This window comes from Diabrotica undecimpunctata, chromosome 6 (assembly GCF_040954645.1).
Source record: "Diabrotica undecimpunctata isolate CICGRU chromosome 6, icDiaUnde3, whole genome shotgun sequence".
In the NCBI taxonomy this organism is placed as follows: domain Eukaryota; kingdom Metazoa; phylum Arthropoda; class Insecta; order Coleoptera; family Chrysomelidae; genus Diabrotica; species Diabrotica undecimpunctata.
In genome coordinates this window covers 136,888,153-136,908,182 of record NC_092808.1, presented here as the reverse complement: position 1 = coordinate 136,908,182, position 20,030 = coordinate 136,888,153, and the positions used below count along the sequence as shown (strand labels likewise).

The 20,030-nt window shown below is 34.8% G+C and overlaps 2 protein-coding genes across 4 annotated transcripts in view; both read right to left on the bottom strand.

The window, feature by feature from the left end:
- The window catches only part of Osi24 (Protein), a 146,715-nt gene extending 131,808 nt beyond the window's left edge, over positions 1-14,907 (bottom strand). For all 3 annotated transcript variants that reach the window (XM_072535518.1, XM_072535517.1, XM_072535519.1), the window contains exon 1: positions 14,735-14,907. The gene's annotated coding sequence lies outside the window, so the exon portion shown is untranslated. The remainder of the gene's footprint in view (positions 1-14,734) is intronic.
- A 1,772-nt stretch (positions 14,908-16,679) lies between these two features.
- LOC140444634 (protein FAM200C-like) lies at positions 16,680-19,092 on the bottom strand. Its single transcript, XM_072536397.1, has 2 exons — positions 18,799-19,092; positions 16,680-16,694 (listed from the first exon to the last, which is right to left on the bottom strand). Exons 1-2 carry the CDS (start codon positions 19,090-19,092, stop codon positions 16,680-16,682), a joined length of 309 nt encoding a protein of 102 aa, XP_072392498.1.
- Positions 19,093-20,030: the final 938 nt, after the last annotated feature.

Genomic DNA, 20,030 nt, shown 5'->3' with positions numbered 1-20,030 from the left:
ATATTATAACATACGTTGCCAAGTTAAGGGTTAAATCATGAATCATGTAAATAATATTATAGATAAGTTATAATCAATTTCCAGTATAACCGAATCATACACGGATCTTAGGTCCCTTTGGAATGGATTACAAAAACGCTTAAATGCTTTGAAAGTTTCGGAAAGTCCTACCAAACACTGGGATAACATTATATCTTATACATCTTATATACTTATTGACCAGCAAATTTGATGAGGCTACTAGATACTCCTTGGAAAACAAAATTAATGAAAACGAAATTCACACCCTCTCTCACTTAACTAAATTTTTGGAAAGTAAATGTCGAATGTTCCAGTTACAATCTTAGACACTAAAACCAAACAGTCTGTAAGTTATTGCAGAACTTTAAACAAAGGGGAAAAACAAAATCTTCTCTTACCAGCACATTAAAAAATGCATTTTATTTAACAACCAACACAATATTTACTCTTGTAAAACTTTCCAAAAGTAACACCTTCTGAACGCTTAACTGCGGCTTAAGGTTTGCTATATCTTAAACGTTGCTTATTGTCTCAACAAAAATTATTTTACGAAAAATTTTCACTCTTCTGTATGAAGAAAATGTGGTAAAATACACACTGTTACATTTTTAAAATAATCCTTCCGTTACACAAACTTCTGTAGGTGCTGACATTCCTGCTGACATCCCCCAAGTTAAACAGACTTATTTTAACCATTCTGCTTTAACGTGTCATTCCCCTGTCAAATCACAAATTGTCCTGTTTACTGCCAAAATCTATCTAAAATGGCAATCTATCTAAAACTCTGCAATGGATTGCAATGGATTGCAGAGTTTTTCTTGATAGCGCTAGTCAGTCAAACTTTATTAGTCAAAGGTTATACAATATTTTTATCATTATTATCATTAACCTGTATGAGTCCACTGCTCCATAGCAATAGCTTTGGAGTGTGTTCAAACTCCTCGCTATATACAGAATTTTTTTTTTGTTCAGTCTTACGCTAGCTGTGGCATTGTAGTACTACTACTACTACTATCGGTTTACAGCGTTCTCCGACGCCTTCCGACTCCTAACCGCCATTCTTCTCTATTCAGCCATAGGCCTGGAGGGATTTCTCTTTCCTCTAGTTCTTTTTCAATTCCCTCTCTCCAGCTTTTTCTCGGCCTTCCTCTTTTCCTTCTCCCTTGTGGTGTCCACGTCAAAATCTGTTTTGGAATCCTGTCATCTGGCATTCTCTGTACATGGCCGTACCATATTAACTGTTTTGTTTTTATGTCATCAACTATTGTATGCTTGACTCCCATCATTTCACGTATTCTCTCATTTGGTATCCGATCTCTTCTTGATTTTCCTGCTGCTCTTCTCCAGAAGTCCATTTCTGTTGCTAGTAAGTCCACAACGGCATTCAGGGCGGAGAAGAAGGTCTTCACAACGGTCTGGAGGACGGAAATGGCAGCCCCCGATTTTAGGGCTTGTTTAAAATCGAAGGGTAGGTGAGACTCTCTAGCTGTAGTGGAAGCAACTCGCATAGGAGAAGGATACTCTGATGTAAAACCCTGGCCCTCCAGGTTGGGGGTTGAGGCACCGGGCCAACTCCTCGGCACTCATAAAACACGTAAAATGTTAAGAAGCCTAACCAAAGCCTCGGGGGCATTGTAGTAAATATATTTAATTATGTTAGTGTAACGATGGTCTATTCAAGATTCTCTCAATGCTTTTAACATTTTCTGATAGCTTATGGTATCGAATGCTTTCTCGTAGTCTACAAATATCAGTGTCAATGGTTTGATGTATTCTACAGACTTCTCTATCAGGTTTTTATTATTAGTAAGTGGTCGTTAGTGCTGTATCTCCATCTAAATCCAGCTTGTGCTCTAGGCTGATAGAAGTCTAATATAGCGTCTGGTCTTTTTTTGATAATTTTTGTAAAAAGTTTTTGTGTGAAAAAACATTGTGTGAACACATTGTGTGTCACATTGTGTGAAAGCAAACTGATACGACGGTAGTTTTGTAGATCCCTTGCTTGTATAATAAAATAATGACTGCATTGTTCCAATGAGAAGGAGTTTTTCCTTGGTAGGTGCATTCGGTGAAAAGCTTGGCCAAAGCCAGAATAATTTTATTTTCGCCTAGTTTGATCGCTTCGATCACTATTCTGTCATCGCCAGGAAGTTTGTTATTTTTCATTTCTAAAAGCGCCGTTTTAATTTCGTATGGAGTTCTATCTGGCATTATTTCTGATCCCCGGTTTGTGATTTTAGGCAGGGGCTGATCTTGCCGTTAAAGATGGATGAAAACGCTCCAGAGCTATCCCCCACCGAAGAAGAAATTAGAAAAGCCATTTCAAAACTAAAAAATAACAAAGCTCCCGGTTTGGACAATCTTCCTGCCGAACTCTTTAAAAATGTTGGTGACACCCTTCTTAAACACATGCATTAATTAGTAACCGAAATCTGGCAACGGAGGAAATGCCCGCAGACACAAAAAGGGAGATATGATGGTGTGTGATAATTATAGAGGCATCACCCTACTTAACATGGCATATAAAATATTCTCCAACGTATTGTACAAAAGATTAATTCCCTATGCTATACAAATAGTTGGGAACTACCAGTGCGGTTTCCGACCCAATAAATCAACAACGGATTAAATCTTCACAGCCAGGCAGATTCTTGAGCAAACGCTTAAGTTCGGAGTCGACACCCATCACATATTCGTGGATTTCAAAGCCGCATACGACTCAGTCAGCAGATAAAAACTTTTACAGGCTATGGTGGAATTTCAAATGCCGCTTCATCTTGTTCAACTAACGGAACTTACACTCACAGGCGTAGAGAGTGTAGTCAGAATCCAAAACGACTTTTTAAGACCCTTCCATTTTAAAAATGGACTGATACCGGGAGATGGACTGTCGTATCACTTATTTAACCTTACACTAGAAAAAGTAATTCGAGAGTGCCATATTAATACGAATGGAACCATCTTTAATAAACCTGTACAAGTGGTCGGATAAGCAGATGACATAGACATTATTGCTAGGTATACGGAATCTCTGATCGAAGCATTTCGATCACTAAAGGCATCTGCACTGAGAATGGGATTAAAAATAAACGCACAGAAAACCAAGTATATGTATTGTATTAGATCAGGCAACCAGATACCTAGACTATTAATAATTGATGATCTGGAACTGGAAGGTGTGAACACATTCGTCTACCTGGGCTCGCTGCTGACCAAAGACAACAATGTCAGCGAAGAAATTAAAAGAAGAATAGTGCTTGCCAATAAGTGCTATTATGGCTTGAGGCAACAGATGGCCCCAAAACTACCCAGAAAAATTAAAGTTACCATATATAAAACACTAATAAGGCCGGTGTTAACATACGGGTCAAAAACGTGGTCACTTACACAGAAATACCAAGAATTGCTTAAACGTTTCGAGAGAAAAATTCTAAGGCAAATATATGGAGGAGTCCAAGAACAGGGTTCGTGGCATAGGCGCTACAACTTTGAGTTATACAGAAGTTTTGGGGAACGTGACGTTGTAAAATGTATTAAATTAGCACGACTTCGATGGATATGGTATATAATTAGGCGAGATGAAGATGTAACGATCAGAAAAATTTTCAACCGAAGAGGACCAGTGGGAAGACGAGCCAGAGGAAGACCAAAACTTAGGTATCAAGATAACATAGAGGATGATCTAAAATCCATCGGAATTAAAGCATAGAGAAGAGTTGCCAGAGACAGGGGCGAATGGAAGATTGTTCTGAAAAAGGCTTTGACTCATAACGAGCTGTACTGCCACTGGTGATGATAATGATCTTGCCGTTCGACGGTGCTTTTATAAATTTCGCGATAAAAGGATTCGATTATCTCAAGGATTTTGCTTTTATTAGTAGTTATTTTTTCATCTTTGTTTTTTATTTTCTACATATTTTTGTTGCCTATGTTGTTCGTACAGTATTTTACAATTACTCAAAACAAAGTGTCTGTACATTTGATCCTGCTACTTTAAATATTCCATAACACATTACACTTGCAGACAAGAATTTCTACCAACCTTCCAACTTTCAATATTCACTTACTTACTGTTGCAGACACGTTTTGGGACTTATTGTGCAGTAGTCAATTTAAACTGAGAACCAAGTATCGTCCCATTCTACACAAAAAAACTAGGTTCAAATATTTCAGGTCCTGTTTCTACAACTAAATTACTAAATTCTGGGAGTTGGAAGAATGTCCGAAAACTAACTATCTTTTAGATGAAAACAAATTCTGCGAGACTTATATTAACGAGACAACTTTCCAAAACACTGACGGTAAACTTACTCTATCTATTACTCCCAAACACACTTCCTATAAAAGCTAATGATACCAAACAATTTCTGAACTTGTGAAACTTGGAAAAAGAAACTGAAGCAAAATCCCGATCTGAAACGACAATATCATGACTTTATAAATAAATACATCAAACTTGAGTACGTGTCAATTGGCCCCAACCAAGAAAGATTCCTCTACCACTACAAAACTTCTGGCGGCATCATACTGAGACTTAAACTACCCAGTGTTGTTTTACTAAGTGAACGTAATGCCAAAATTAAAACTTTACTTAGATACAGTGTAGATAACATGTATCACTCATGCGACTCCACAATTGAACTTTCTTTTTTCAACACTTCTCCTCTCTTATTAAAACTTTTTTTAGCCAACGGAATATCATAAATACAATGCTTAACTAATCCTAAACAATGGAGATACTTCAATACCTCCGACAATTCTGCTGATATTTTAACAAGAGGTATTGATCCAGAACCACTTCTTACTTAAGGGCTTCATGGCCCTGTGAGACTCACTAACTCTGAGAATGAATGGCCCGACTCATTATAATTTCTACTTCTGATTTACCAGAAAAATTATACATGACTGCAGACGTTGCCTCAAATTCAATTCAAGAAACAAATCTCCTCGTGGGAAATTTTCACAAACACTACTTCTTTATTAATTTATAAAATTTATTGTTTAAAATCATTCACAAGTACGTCTGAGTTAAACTGTAACTTAAGAAGTGAGAATGAAATTTGATTACTGTTCAAGAAATCGGTCAGTAGAAAAGAAAACGTAGAATTAACTAATGTACTCATTAATTACTATTTTTTGTGAAATTCCCATGCTTCATCAAATCTTTTGAATGGTAAAGATGAATACAGATGTATTTTATGAAACTTTATATACACGTAGTATACGTCGTTCATGTGTCTCATTAGAAAAGTTATTCAGACAAAAGAAATAAAATTAAACAAATTCTTAAACACACATAACCTATTGTGAAATTATCACATTATCCAAGCTGCCAGGATTGGCTTAACAAGATATCTAAAATTCGTATTTTTTTCTACCTGTTATTGATAGTAAATTGTTTATTTTTTTGTAAAAATTTTTACGATGATAAACTAACGCTTAAATAACTCTGTTCGAGTTATTCTAGCAAAATAGAAGTAGTCAATGTTACAAGGAGACGGAATGTTAATAACATCTGAAAGACCGCTCTATCGGTCAAAGTGACAAATGAGGCCAAATATCTAGAAGTAATATTAGATAAGCGATTTACATGTAACGTGCATCTGGAAAGAATCTCCACATAGCAAAGCTTTCCGTTTAGATATCTCGAAAGACATATGAGTAATCTTGGGATGTGAAACCATAACAGATATTCTGACTATATATGACTGTAATTAGACCTCTAGGATTATTAGTAATTATTACATACAGAGTACTAGTATCGTCGTCTAAATGCTACCAAAAGACTAACAGAGAGAAGCTGACTAATATTGAATAAGCTTCAAATAGCTGAATATCAACAGGATTATGATCGGAATTTATCTCTGATGAATAGGTTCCTTTCTACTTGGAGAGATATTCAGTGACAAAGACGTTGGTAGTAAATTTCTTGATGTACAGTAGAGAACGCATATTCTTGGCTGACATGCAGATACCCTTGGTAGCCCAGGGTTTGTGATATTTTGACTTAATTGCAATTAAAGGAAATGCTTTATTGAAAATACAGACAAGCCTATCTAAAAAATAACTGAAATGACAGTCCACGTCCAGAGAGGGAAAGTGTCACCCAGAAATCAAGCACAAATTTTGAAATTTACGAAAGTTCTGAGTGGAAAAAATCATACCTTAAAGTTGGGTTTTCGAGGATTGTTTGTTAAGGGTACTAAAATTGGTACATACTGCTTTATGATCAGATAATCCTGCATTATTAATTTTAGAGCGTACATCAAGAGGTGAAAAATCTGAGACAATATAATCAATTGGTAGATGGTAGATGTTGCGTTAGTAAGTCGAGTGAAAGAGTGGTTAAGTATCCACTATGGAGACCTATAAAAGAGAAGAACGATCGAGATTGAGCGACTTTGAAAATGTGTGTACACTATTTTATCTGTTTGGTTGGTTTGTCGCTAGAGCGGCGAAGGTGTAGAGACGGGTGCTAGTATCACATTGCAAATTAGAACTTGCTTCGTAACGGGACATATACCGAGTTATCGTTGTAGTAAAAAATTGAAAAGGGAAGTTCTTCTTCTTCTACACTGGCTTTACAACTCGGGTGAGTCTTCGCCGCATCCACTATCGCTCTCCATCCTCTACGATCTTGCGCTTCTATTTCCCATTGTTGTACCCCAATTCTAGATAAATCGGCTTCAACATCATCCTTCCCCATTTTTCTCGGTCGGCCTACTGATCATCTACCATCTGGTATTTCAAAAAACACCGTCATCCTATGATCGTACCACTTGACCTGCTCATCTTATTCCGTTTGCCTTGATATGTCTAACTATGTTTCCAGTTCCATACAGAGTCACCAAGAAAAGGGTTAATGAAGTTAATATATATATACACATCGGTTTAGAACGTCTTTCGACGTTGTCCGATACCTAAACACCATCTCTTCCTATCTTCGCAGTCGTTTGTTGTTAAATTTCTTTCGCTCATGGACTTGTTTACGCCGTGTTGCCATTCTAATCTGGGTCTTCCTCTTTTCCGTCGACCTATCGGTTGCCATTCTATTACTTTTTTGGGTCTTTTGGGTTTGAGTCTTGATGCTGGCATCCGTTGAACATGCCCATACCACCTTAATTTTTTCTTCTCTATATCTTGAGTTATATTTCCTTCTATTCCCATACGTTGTTTTATTACATCATTTCTGACTAGGTCTCGTCTGGAAATACCTAAAGATCTTCTCATTGCATCCATCTCTACTGCTTATATTCGCTTTTTGTTCTTTTCACTAATTCCCCATGTTTCAGCGCCATAAAGAAGAGTAGTTTTAATCATGGTCTCATATATATTAAATTTCCTTCCTTTCGTTATCTCTTTACTCCACAGTATCAGTTTCTGTATTGTCAAAGGCAACACCCAAGTAGTCATAGCTCTGACAGCAGGAAATATGTCCGTTTTCGAGGTCTATGTTATCTGACTCGTTTCCAATACAAAGATATTTGGTTTTTGTTGTATTGATATTCATTCCCCAGTCGTTATATTCTTCTATCAGTTTTCTTAGCATGTACTGCATGTCTTCCCTGTCGGTCGCTAGCACTACCTGGTCATCAGCAAACTGGAGTGTATATATACATTCATTGCTAAGCTCTATACCCATCCTATGTACCTTTCTTTTCCATCTTTCCAATGCCGCTGCAACATATATCTTGAATAAGGTTGGTGAGATACAGCATCCCTGTCGCAAGCCTTTTGTAACCAGGAATTCTTCCGTTAGATATTTTCCTGTTTTTATCTGTGCCTTTGAGTCTCTATATAGTTCTTGTACAGCATTTATCAATGTGTGGTTGATGTTAGATCTTTTCAACGTTGTCCACAGTTTTGTTAAGGGGATGTTGTCATATGCTTTTTGCAGGTCTACAAAAGTAATATGAGTTTCTAGATTCTTAGCCGATCTTTTTTCTATTATTTGTTTAAGACAAAATACGTTATCGGTGCACGATCTTCCTGCACGGAACCCGCTTTGTTCTTCCTCTTCATTGTGCTTATATTCTTCCTCGATCATATTTCTCAAAATTCGTCCATACAGTCTGCTGAGGGTGCTGGTTACCGATATGCCTCTATAATTATTACAATTCCTTTTGTCCCCCTTTTTGTGTATTGAGGACATGTATGCCATTCTCCATTGTTCTGGTACTGGGTGTCCATTTAGACACTGATTGATCACATAAGTTAATATTTCAAATAGTTTATGAGTTCCATTCTTAAGCATTTCAGCATAGATTCCCTCAGGTCCAACGGATTTACCATTCTTTAGGGTCATTACAGCCTTCCTTACTGTTTCGATGTCTACCCTCGCTTCCTCTCCTTGTATATGTACTGACTGTGTTGGGGAGGTCGCTAGGTATTCTTGTCTTGTCTCTGTCAGCAAGTTTTTATAGTGATCTTTCATAATGAAGTTAATTTAAGCATTGAAGCCTTTTTAAAAATATCAAATATCTTAAAGAAAGGTTTATTAATAATTTCATATTAATTTTTATAAGTAGGCATATTAATATTATTGCTTATTTTTGTACTAGAAATAATTATTGTACAGCTTCAGTGACTAAGTGAGTAAAATATCATGATTTTTCAATTCCCATCAATTTATGGCTTATTTGAGATTTATTTTTTGTTCTCACTTTAGTCTTGGTATAAGAGAAAAAATGCAGAGGGCAAGACCGAAAGGAAGGCCATGAAAAAGGTGGGAGGATGAAATGGTAGGATGAACGTTTAGCGCAAAATTTGCTAAACGTGAGAACCTGGAGAAGATTGGCTCGGGACTGGCAAGGTTGGAGGCATAGTGTGGAGGAGCTCAAGCCTCGATTTGGGCTGTGATGCCATTGAGGAGAGAAACGAGACAATATTATATTCACAGAATGTGTGCTATTTCAGCCCTATAAAAGAAAATGTTTTGTTCTACCTATTATTGATTTTTATTTTAACCTGAAAATTATAATGATAATAGTAAGAGGAACTTGAAGTTTTTCTATCAAAAAAGGCATTTCTTTGGGGCAAAAGTATTTTACAAAAATTAATATTAATTTTGTAAAAATCAGACTGTCGTTAATAGTTAATTTACATATATTTTTATTAACCTAACTTAAACATCTTTATCGAAGACTTTAGAAAATAAATATAAAGTGTTCAAAAGAAAAAGCATTTTAAATTTTGATAAGAAGAGATAGATATATGACAATAAACTTCAAATAATTTAAATAACTTTTTAAAAACAATTACAGTTACGATTAAACTTTATTAGTTTGGCTTGAGATTATAAAATGCAGAAATATTCCTACTATTTGCTTAATATACAGGGTGTTTCAAAAAGGTATGTCATAAATTAAATCACGCATTCCGGGGACAAAAATAAATTAATTGAATCCAACTTACCTCAGTACAAAAGTGTACACAAAAAAAAGTTACAGCCCTTTGAAGTTACAAAATAAAAATTGTTTTTTTGCGTTATCTCCTAAACTACTTGACATTTTGTAATAAAAATGGACACGTTGCTTTCTTGTTCTGAAAGCATCTTTCATAAAAAAGAAACAACAAAATCTAAGCGCACAGAAAAAATTTAAGGCGAGTGTGCAGCTCTAAATCCCTTCAAACCTTTGAGTACGTTCAAATCAAATGAATTTTGTGGCATCATTAGTTTAACAAATTATTTTTAAAACTTTTTTGACCCTTTTTTTTCGAAAAACTAGTTTTTTCCAAGTTTAGTCCAATTACAATTAGTTTCTACGGATACAATAATTACAAACAGTTCCATCAACAATAGTCAATAATTTGAAGCTATCATTTATTGTGTGAATAAGATTAATATTAAAAATTTTGATATTACAATGGCCTACACATTTCAGGGAATAAATCCCAATCGATATACACCTGATAGACGATTATTTCTGAAAATTGATCGTCGTTTATGAGAAACGGGTACATTCCAACCGCAAGTTGCTGGCAATAGTGGTCGTCCAATAATGGATGCAACTGATGAAGACATTTTAGAAATCATTAAAGAAGCCCCTGGAACAAGTACAAGGGTAATAGCTGCTCAACTAAATGTTCTTCGCGTAAGGGTTTTGAGGCGTTTGAAGGATCGGCTGCTTAAACGATTCTCCTTAACGAAACTCCTAAAAGGATTGGACTTTGCGATTGTTTGTTAACGGAAAACACTCGAAATGTTAATTTTGGTAATAAGTATTTGCAGTTCTTGGCAAACGATCTACAAGAGTATTTGGAAGAAGTGAATATTGCAATAAGGCAAAATATGTGGTTTGTACAATATGGCGCTCCATCGCATTACATATATGGTGGCAATATCCTGGTCGGTGGAATGGAAGGGGTCGTGACGCACCTATTTTTTTGGCCACTTGGAAGTCCAGGTCTTAAGACTTTTGCTTTTAAGGGTTAATGAAAGACAAAGTGTATTCTGTAACAACAGAGGACAAATAACAATTGAGGGTTAGAATAATTGAAGCTGCAAATCAATTTCGTCAGAAAAAATATGATTTTTCGACGCATTCGGTTTTCCTTATTAAAACGATACCGAATATGTATTGAAGAAAATGGGGGTCACTTTGAACATTTATTGTAATATCGTATTTATAGAAGTTATAGACATTTTTTGTGTGATAAGAGACAAAAATTTTTTAAAATTATGGTGTTAAAATAATGATGCCACAGAATTCATTTGATTTGAACGAACTTAAAAGTTTGGGGGGATTTAGGGCTGCACACCCCCCTTAAAATTTTTCTGTGCGCTTGGATTTTGTTGTTTCTTTTATATGAAAAATTCTTTCAGAACAAGAAAAGACCGTGTCCATTTTTATTACAAAATGTCAGGTAGTTTAGGAGATAATGAAAAAAAAACAATTTTTATTTTGTAACTTCAAAGGGCTGTAACTTTTTTTGTGTACACTTTTGTACTAAGGTAAGTTGGATTCAATCAATTTATTATTGTACCCGGAATGCGTGATTTAATTTATGACATACCTTTTTGAAACACCCTGTATACCATTTCCGTTACACTTTATGAAATTAAAAGTGTGCATGTAAAAATTCAGATTTACTTATTAATCTTGGCAGATATTTATGTACATTTGCTGCAATCGCAATTGGATGATTATAGGAAAGTGTTAAAGTATCGATATAATTTGTCGTTAATCAATATCGAAATATCAATAAGATTTGCCTGTATAACTAGCTATCCCAAAAATCAGACGAAGGTGCTCTAAGAAAATTATTAATTTGGTTCACTAATAATTTGATATTCTCAACTAACAAATTTTTTAATACCAATTAATTTGTAGTTAAAATTCCATTGGTATATAAATGAGGCGGTTAAATAATAAGGTGACAAAATATTTCCGCTTCAAAATAAGCTGTCCCAAATTAGAGTAGTGGTAAATTTAAATTTGATTTCACATCTCCATCTTTGGTCAAAAAATAATATTACATGTTTGACCACACGTCGATATGTTATAATGTTGGAATAATTTATTTATGATATAAAACGTATTCGGCACTGATCGACCAATAAATTAATGTCTAATAACGCTAAAAATATGAATAAAATATATTAAATAATTAATAAGTCTATAAGATACTATTGATTTGTAGCACCCTTTTCAACACGTGTGTCTCTAGCGGCGATTAAAAAAGCTGAATCAGATATTGAAAAGTAAGCACACAAACGTTTCCACTAGTTTTTACAGCTTTAGTGCCCACATTATATATTGAACCCATAGACCTATCATACAAATAAACTGACTGTTGCAAAATACAGGCAGAATAAAGAATGCAGGCTAGATTATAGATATACTAAATTATTATACAAAATATACCTGCAGGCAATAACCACTGTCAGATTACATACTAACAGTAATCGGATAAAAATAGAACGGGGGGTTAGACAAGGAGACCCAATGTCACCTAAACTTTTTAATACGGTGCTAGAACATGCTTTTAAGAATTTGGATTGGATGACAAAGGGAATAAAAATAGATGGAGAATATCTAAACAACTTACGTTTCGCCGATGATATACTTATAATAGCTGAAGATCTAGGTATGGCAAGAGAGATGGTACAGGAACTCGTTGTGGCTACAGAAAGTGTAGGTTTAAATATAAATATCTCGAAAACAAAAATCATGACCAATTTGGTACCCAACCAGAACATCAGTATTGGTGGGAAAGAAATAGAACTCGTAGATATATATAAATACCTGGGACATGAAATTATGATTGGCAGGGATAACTAGACTCATGAACCGAAGAGAAGAATCGGCCTTGGGTGGGCAGCATTTGGAAAACTGAGAGAAACTTTTAAAAGTGAGCTGCCCACATGCCTAAAGAGAAAGGTATTTGATCAGTGCGTCCTCCCAGTCTTGACGTACGGAGCAGAAACACTTACCTTAACAAAAGCAGCAGCTACCAAACACTGAGAGTCACGCAGAGAAGAATGGAGCGGTCCATGTTAGGAATAACTCTGCGAGACAGAATAACCAACGAAGACATCAGGAGAAGAACCGGAGTGACTGACATCATCGAGAAGATAGCCAGACTAAAATGGAGATGGGCAGGACACATAGCCAGAATGACAGATGGGCAATGGACAAAGAGGTTATTGGAATGGAGGACAAGGGAAGACAAGAGACCACCTACAAGATGGACTGACGACGTAAGAAGACTCAATAAAAACTGGATGAGAGCGGCGCAAGATAGACGGGGTTGGAAACATGAGGAAGAGGCCTATGTTCAGCAGTGGACTCTTGAGGCTGGATGATGGTTGCAAAATACGGGCCCATTTCCCCAATGCGACATAGAAAACTGACGGAAAGCAGTATCTGTATCAGTATCACGTGACCTTAACGACCATTGAGAATGTCACGTCACAGAGATGCAGGGCTGCTTTGCGTCAGTTTTTTCTGTGGCTGTGGGAAAGCGACTGTATAGCAGCAGTCTATCTTGTATCAGCTTAATCCTCAAAATACTAATCAATATTTGCTATTAAATAGTTACAAAAGTTAAGGCGATGTAATAATTTCACTTAAAATGGTTAAATTAAAATTGTTTTTAAAATAAAGAAAATCTAAATTTTCTAAAAATCCAATATCATCCCTTTTTAGATATGTTATTCAACTAATTGATTATTTTAAGTGAGATTTTGAAGTGTTTACGTTATATTTTAATAAAAGTATAATTTTAAAGTTTAAAGAATTAATTGAAATACCTTGTCTTCAAACCGGTAAGTTCCAAGATTATGTGATATTGCAATTCTAATAGTGTAACCAGTAAAACGTTATAACCGGTAAACGTATAAAACGAAGACCACAAATTGCTCACAAGTATGTTCTTGAGGTTCGGTACGATGTTTCCGGTATACCTTCTTTACAAGATTTTACGTAAATATCAGTTACTACTTCGATTTAATTTTCGGAGGCAGAAAGATATGCCTAAATATTTATTATTGACTGAATAGACTTATTTTTGTTTTTGGTTATAGTTGTAGTAATGTGTCCACATCATGTAAGTGGCTATTAAACAAACCATTTCATTACAAAGTAACAAAATATTGCACAATATCAAACAGGGTCATATACCTTGTAATCTCTCTAAATAAAACTTCGAAGATGTCGAAGAAAAATCGCTTAGAAATTTTAATACAAACCTGGCGATAATGGACTTTGTCATTAATCATGAAATGATCAGTACCAAAAGAGAATTAAAATAGAAATACAGTAAATACTCTTCGATATTAAAAACGTATTACTCCAGTGGGGAGAGACGAAAATGCCAGGGAACTTTTAAAAATCATACGAACAAACTTAATAATATAAATTTTGTGACACCAAAAGAGATGCAAAAAAGTTTACCATTTTTTACCACTAAAACATTAAATTCTGCGTTTTTTATTCATATTTCAAATGCCTCATATTTGTTGCCACATCTCAAAATTAAAATTTCATGTCATAAGTTTGAAAGATTAATCTCTAAAAATAACAGTATTGCTACGACTGGAAAAAGAAAGTGATCAATTTTATTGATCTCATGAGAGTCGTAAAAAATGACAAAAATTGCGCCACATTTATTTATTTACCACCTTTATAAAAACTGAGTTTATTCTCGGCACAATACAAAACTGCATACGGAAGCTGCCTTCCTTACCTTTCAAACGCATCTTGATTTTTATCGATAGGACACTTTGATCAACAGATATCGAATTTTTACCGTCGAGCTGATACAAATTTTATTAAACATTCTGTAACTGACGATTAAAATCGACAGTCGCTTCAAGCGTTGTTTCTAAGAGAACGGTTCGTTCTATACAACAAGTAATTATAAACATTTTTTTTATTATCTTATTATCTTAGCTACATTTTTATTTGAACCATTTTTTTCTACAGCGTAAAGATTCTTGGTAAGTCGATTTTTTTTTTCGTTTTTACCCCCTACGAGGGGAGTTTTAGGGGGAAGCCCAAGGGTAAAAGTGGTAAACTTTTTGCGTGTTTTTTGGGGTCTCAAAATTAACATTCTCTGCAAAATTCAGCTTCTTTTTATGATTTTTAGGGGTCAACACTCTGACGACTGGACTAAAAGTATTGTTTTATGTTCACAAACTTTCTATAACTAATACTAAAAAATAGGGGCCTAATAAAAAAAATATATATATAGATTTTAGTAAACTTACCCTGACTAAAAATAAATTACTCCAAAGCTATTATGGTAGACCAACAAAATGTTTCCTTTAAAATATTAATGATATACATCAGTCATGTCCATTTTCAAATACGTAAATTATTGTCACGCGCACAACCAGACTACACTAGATACTAACAGCCACTCTCTAGCACTTGTCGGATTTAACGCTAAAACAGACCTGGTACGTTTCAGTCAAGCTGAAGACGTTAACGATAGTCTTCAAGAATCCAGGTCATTGGGTCACTGGTCCGTGACAGGACTGCCCACTGCAGGAAGGTACATATCAGCGATGTGGTTTGTTTACTTCGTATCGATGCCGATGACTCCCCAAGTCTGTTTTACACCGGGATTTCCCTTTATTTTTTAAAATATGCTGGATGAGTAACACCAAAAATTTGATTTCTTTTTTTTTAAGAAAGTTTCAGTATATCCGCTACTTTTAAGAATATTTATAATATATTGTTTTGTTGTATAAAAATAATAGAGTACTCATAAAATTAGGAGAAGGATGTGAAAAATATAAAATATAATTTTTTTTTAATTTGAAACTGCTTCAACCACAAGAGTTATTATTATTAGCAATAGTCGATAACATAATTATAAAAAAAAAACAAAGAATACAATATTATGTGTACGATTGTGGTCACAATGTTCACTTAAAATGCCTTTTATTGTTGTAGGTAACTGTTCATGTTGTCTTTTAAATGCGTACAACGGACACTCCACTAATAAGTGATGTACTGTGAGATCACTATCACACGCATTACACAAAGGTTTGGGTTGCTTCTATAGTAGGAAATCATGTGTGATCTTGGTGTGTCCTAATCGTAGTGTGGAGATGATAACTTGACCTCCACTAGCATGGCATCCAGTCGTTCTATTATTAAAATATGGTGTATAGTTTTTAAGATTGTGACACGAATTTCCTTTGAAATGTGTTTCTTGCAAACATAGGATGGACGGATGAAATTTTCTAGAACAAATCTAGAACAACAAGATTTAAGATATCTTGGACTTAACATAGGATGTAGTTGCATTAGAAAATCTATCAATTCTTCGATATCCTTCGAGTAAGTTTTGGCGACACAGATGATCTGAACAACCATGCGCATTTTCAAAGAAGTCAATAAGTTCTTCCTGTGTTAAGTATTCATTGTTGGAGTTGTCTTTAAAGAATTGACTGGTGCGTTTAATAAGATCTTCTACTAGGTTTCTGTTGTTTTCTTGTTGAGTTTTTGGTTTTTTGCTTCGTGGCTTCGGTTAAACGAAGGCATTTTCGTTATCTCTTATTGGGGGGGGGGGGTGATATTATTTTAGATACGTTTCGTTTAGGGTGCTGGGATGAGGATGTATCTTGATCTAAGGTGTCCATTTGAGTCTCATTGGACAGATCGCAGTTTATCAGAGAATGCTTATTTGATTGCGATGTAATAATTTTTCTAGACGTTTTAGCCTCAGTACGAGAGGATTGTGTAGAGGAGTTTATCGACAAAGGAGCTGATTATTGTACTATAGTTTTAGTCTCAGTAGGAGAAAATTGTGTAGAAGAAATTGTCGAAAGAAGAGCTGGTTGGTGTATTTCCTGTAGAGAGTTTAGATGAACAGTATTTTGGGTCTTGTTTGAAGAAGTCTGATTATTTTTATTGGGACAATGAGATGCAAAATGTCCTTGCTACTTGCATAAGTACCAAGACTGTTTTTCGTTGGAAAAGAAAATTCGATAGTTGGTAGCCTCATGGTTAATTAACATAGAATCGGGTAATTTGTCTTAGTTAGTTGGCGCTATAAAAGTGTATCGTCAGAGACTGAAGATATGCTTAAATGCTGAATTTGAAGTCCCTATCCTGAGGAAATCAATTGGAGTTATTAGAGGTATACCTAAGTTTTTCAGTTTTTCTTCTATTAAGCTGTGCGGAATAAATGACATACTTTGTCTAAACTTGTCTTGACTAAAAATCAAACTTTTTTATAGCCTTATAGCAATTCTTACAGCAATTTCCCAATATTTATTAAAAAAAAAAAAATTATCATAAAAACGTAAAATGTATCTCAAGCAAACACTCAAAAAAGTAAATGGCTATAATATATAATATAAGGTTAAATTATGAAATAAACATTCTTGTAAAAAAGTTTTTTTGGAAACCGTTCAGCAACCCTCTCAGCTCTTTAACGCGACCACTAGCGTAAAGGATAGTAAAAATTTGATGCAGCAGTAGAACCGATTTTTTGTTATCTTGTCATAAACTTTAATATTAAACTTACATAAATTATTATTTAAAACTGTTTTTTTTTTTTATTGAAAATTAACGTGCTCGGCAACAAAGGCCACTTACACGAAAACGGTTACAAATGTAAAAATGTAAAACTGTTACAATAAATTACAAGAATATGTTATAGAGTACATATTGTTAGAATACAATCAAAATTATATTTTATAATATAACTGAACGTCTCTGAGGAATTTTAGACTTGAGGTTATTTGATCCAAGTTATTGAGTATGTCTTTTAAATCACTAAATTGTTTTTATATAAAAAATAAGTTTGATAAAATTTTATATTAAGTAAAGATTAATTTCCATAATTGTGTCGTAAATTGATATCACACCAGTTGTGAATCAACATCTTCTGTAAATCTTATAAAATTTCTCTTCCACTATTCACTTCGACCTTGATTCAAAAGTAAAACATTTTTGACCTCGATATAATAACGCCAGACCTTTTTATATAAAGTCTGTACCGAAACATTCTAATTACTATATCACCACTGAAATTGCGTCAATTATGTGAAAATCATGAAAATAGTTAAGTGGTGGGATTGACGGAGAATCAAGCTGTTCATGCAACACAGATTTTATATAGAATATTTTTTTGGTCATTTTTATGACTAGGTATATACTGAAGTTAATGTTTGTTTTAACTGATCGTAATTTAAACTTCAAATTGTTTGGACACAGTTTTATTTGTTAGGTTAGATCAGTGGTTCCCAACCTTTTTCTCATGATCACCCCCTTAGACAGGTTTCACCAATTATGAATACTACAATCGCCCCCCCCCCCCTCCCACCCAATTAAATTGAAACAAATATTGAATCTATACAAAAGGTAAGTATCCATATTTATTTATTGTTACATTTCGTAAAATGATAAATGGTTATATGTGTGTGAAAGAATTGTTAATGGCTTCCTTGGGCCTGGTGTCCCTCACATAATTTCTTTATGTCTGGCTCAATGTTGGTGAATAACAACCTCAAATCCCTTCTTTCTATTATGTCGAGCCTATTTCTTTGTCTGTTTTTCAATATACACGCAGAACTAAAACCTTTCTCCAATAAATATGTTGTGGGGAATGCCAATAATAATAATTTAATTGCATTCCACAAGATTTGATACACTTCTTTTATCAGCGGCCAAAATCTTTCGTACCCACACTCCCGAAGCAAACTTTCAATTTCAACATCATGTCTTAAATCAATCAAGTTTTCTTGAAGAGAAGAACATACCGTTGAAACTTCCACGCTGAAAGAATTGATAAACCAAGTTGGCACTTTCAGACTAGTCAAATCTTGGAATGGGGACTGCAGATCTTCTTTCAGTGTTTGAAGGTGGAGGCAGTATGTTTGAAGATCCTCAGAATCACCACAAGAAGATTTCAAGTTGGGGAATTTGGTGCATATTTTCTTCTCTCTCTTCTCTGCATATTTTCTTCAAAAATAGATAGTTTGTCAATAAATGCTCCGCCTACTCCCTTCGCTTTTTCCATATTTATGTTCTTCCCCTGTAGTTGCAGGTTCATTTCATTTAATTGTTGAAAAATATCTGATAAGTAAGCGATGTCATTTCGCTTCTCTTGTAGTTCTGTATTTAGTGTGGGGTCAGTAGTAATAAGAAATTCAATAACAGTATCCATGAGACTGAAGAACCGCCTTAAGCAATTGCCTTTAAAAAGCCAGCGGACTTTCGTATGTAGTAGCAATGTATTAAATATCTCATCATTTTCTTCACAAAGTGTACGAAATATTCGATCGCTCTTTGGTTTTGCTTTAATTTTATTTACCGCATCTATGACAAGTCGAAGAGAATTGTGCAACTTTCCACTCAAATTCTTGGCAGCCAAATGCTCTCTGTGAATGTCGCAGTGAACACATAAAATTCCAGGTACTGCTTGTTTCAGATGAGCAATAAATCCCATATGGTGTCCTGTCATTGCTGCTGCATCGTCACTAGCACAGGCGATTATATTTAATAAGGGAATCTCTTTTTCCTCAAAAAATTTCTTAATGACCTCAAATATGGAAGATCTTTTTGTATCAGTAATCAGACTTCTAACAAATAGCATTTCCTCGGCCATTTCTCCATTGTCATCAATGAATCGGACATATAACAGCAGCAAAGCTGTACTGTCATTCAGGGTACTCTCGTCAAGTTGCACAGTAAATTCTCTGCTTTTTAATTTTTTTCAGAGAACATCTTCGACATTCGCTTCCATTTCATCAATCCTTCTGGAGACAGTATTATTGCTGAGAGGAACTGCATCTGTTACTTGGCTGACCTGACTGGGTCCCAACATAGTATCAACTATCTCTTTGACAGCTGGGAGGATGAGTTCTTCTCCAATTGTGTGCGGCTTGCCACTTTTTGCTATTAAGAATGATACCTTTTAGGAAGCAAGTAAACCCTTGTCGTTTTCTTGGTAGCTTTTGCAATCAATGACCCAACAGTAACTCGCCTTTCATACTTTGCCTTGAGTTCCTGTAAACGAAAGAAATATACATTCACTTTAATTATTATAAGTAATGGTAATAAAGTTTAAAAAAGGTTTTCTTTCAGTCTGACTTTTGGTAATAGAAAGTAAAAATAATTATAATATGTTGATACCTAGGTACAATTACGATCACTAAATAGTTTACACTTTAATTTTTACATTGTAATACTTTTGACGTAAAAGGTGCGTTTAAAGGGGGTAAAAATTTAAAAAATAGGCTCCTAGATACGTAAGTCTGTAAAGTATTCAATGATTGTAACTGTACATGGAAAAATTACATCCTACAAATAAAAGACTTTTACTCACCGCAAAATATTGGACGGGTCTGTCTGACTTCTCTGGATGAAGTGAACTCTTTAAGTGATCCATAAGACGCGGCGGCTTCATGGATCCGTTTGACAAAGATTTTGCACAAATGAGACACAATGGTAGATTCGTATTTCCTGGGAATTCAATGAATCCATATTTCAAATACTCCGTTGAGTACTGCCGGCACTTTTCTTAGGTGCTGACATTTTGAGAGC

Coding starts and splice junctions, on each gene's coding strand:
- LOC140444634 (XM_072536397.1), bottom strand. CDS start 19,092: ATGGCCGAGGAAATGCTATTTGTTAGAAGTCTGATTACTGATACAAAA.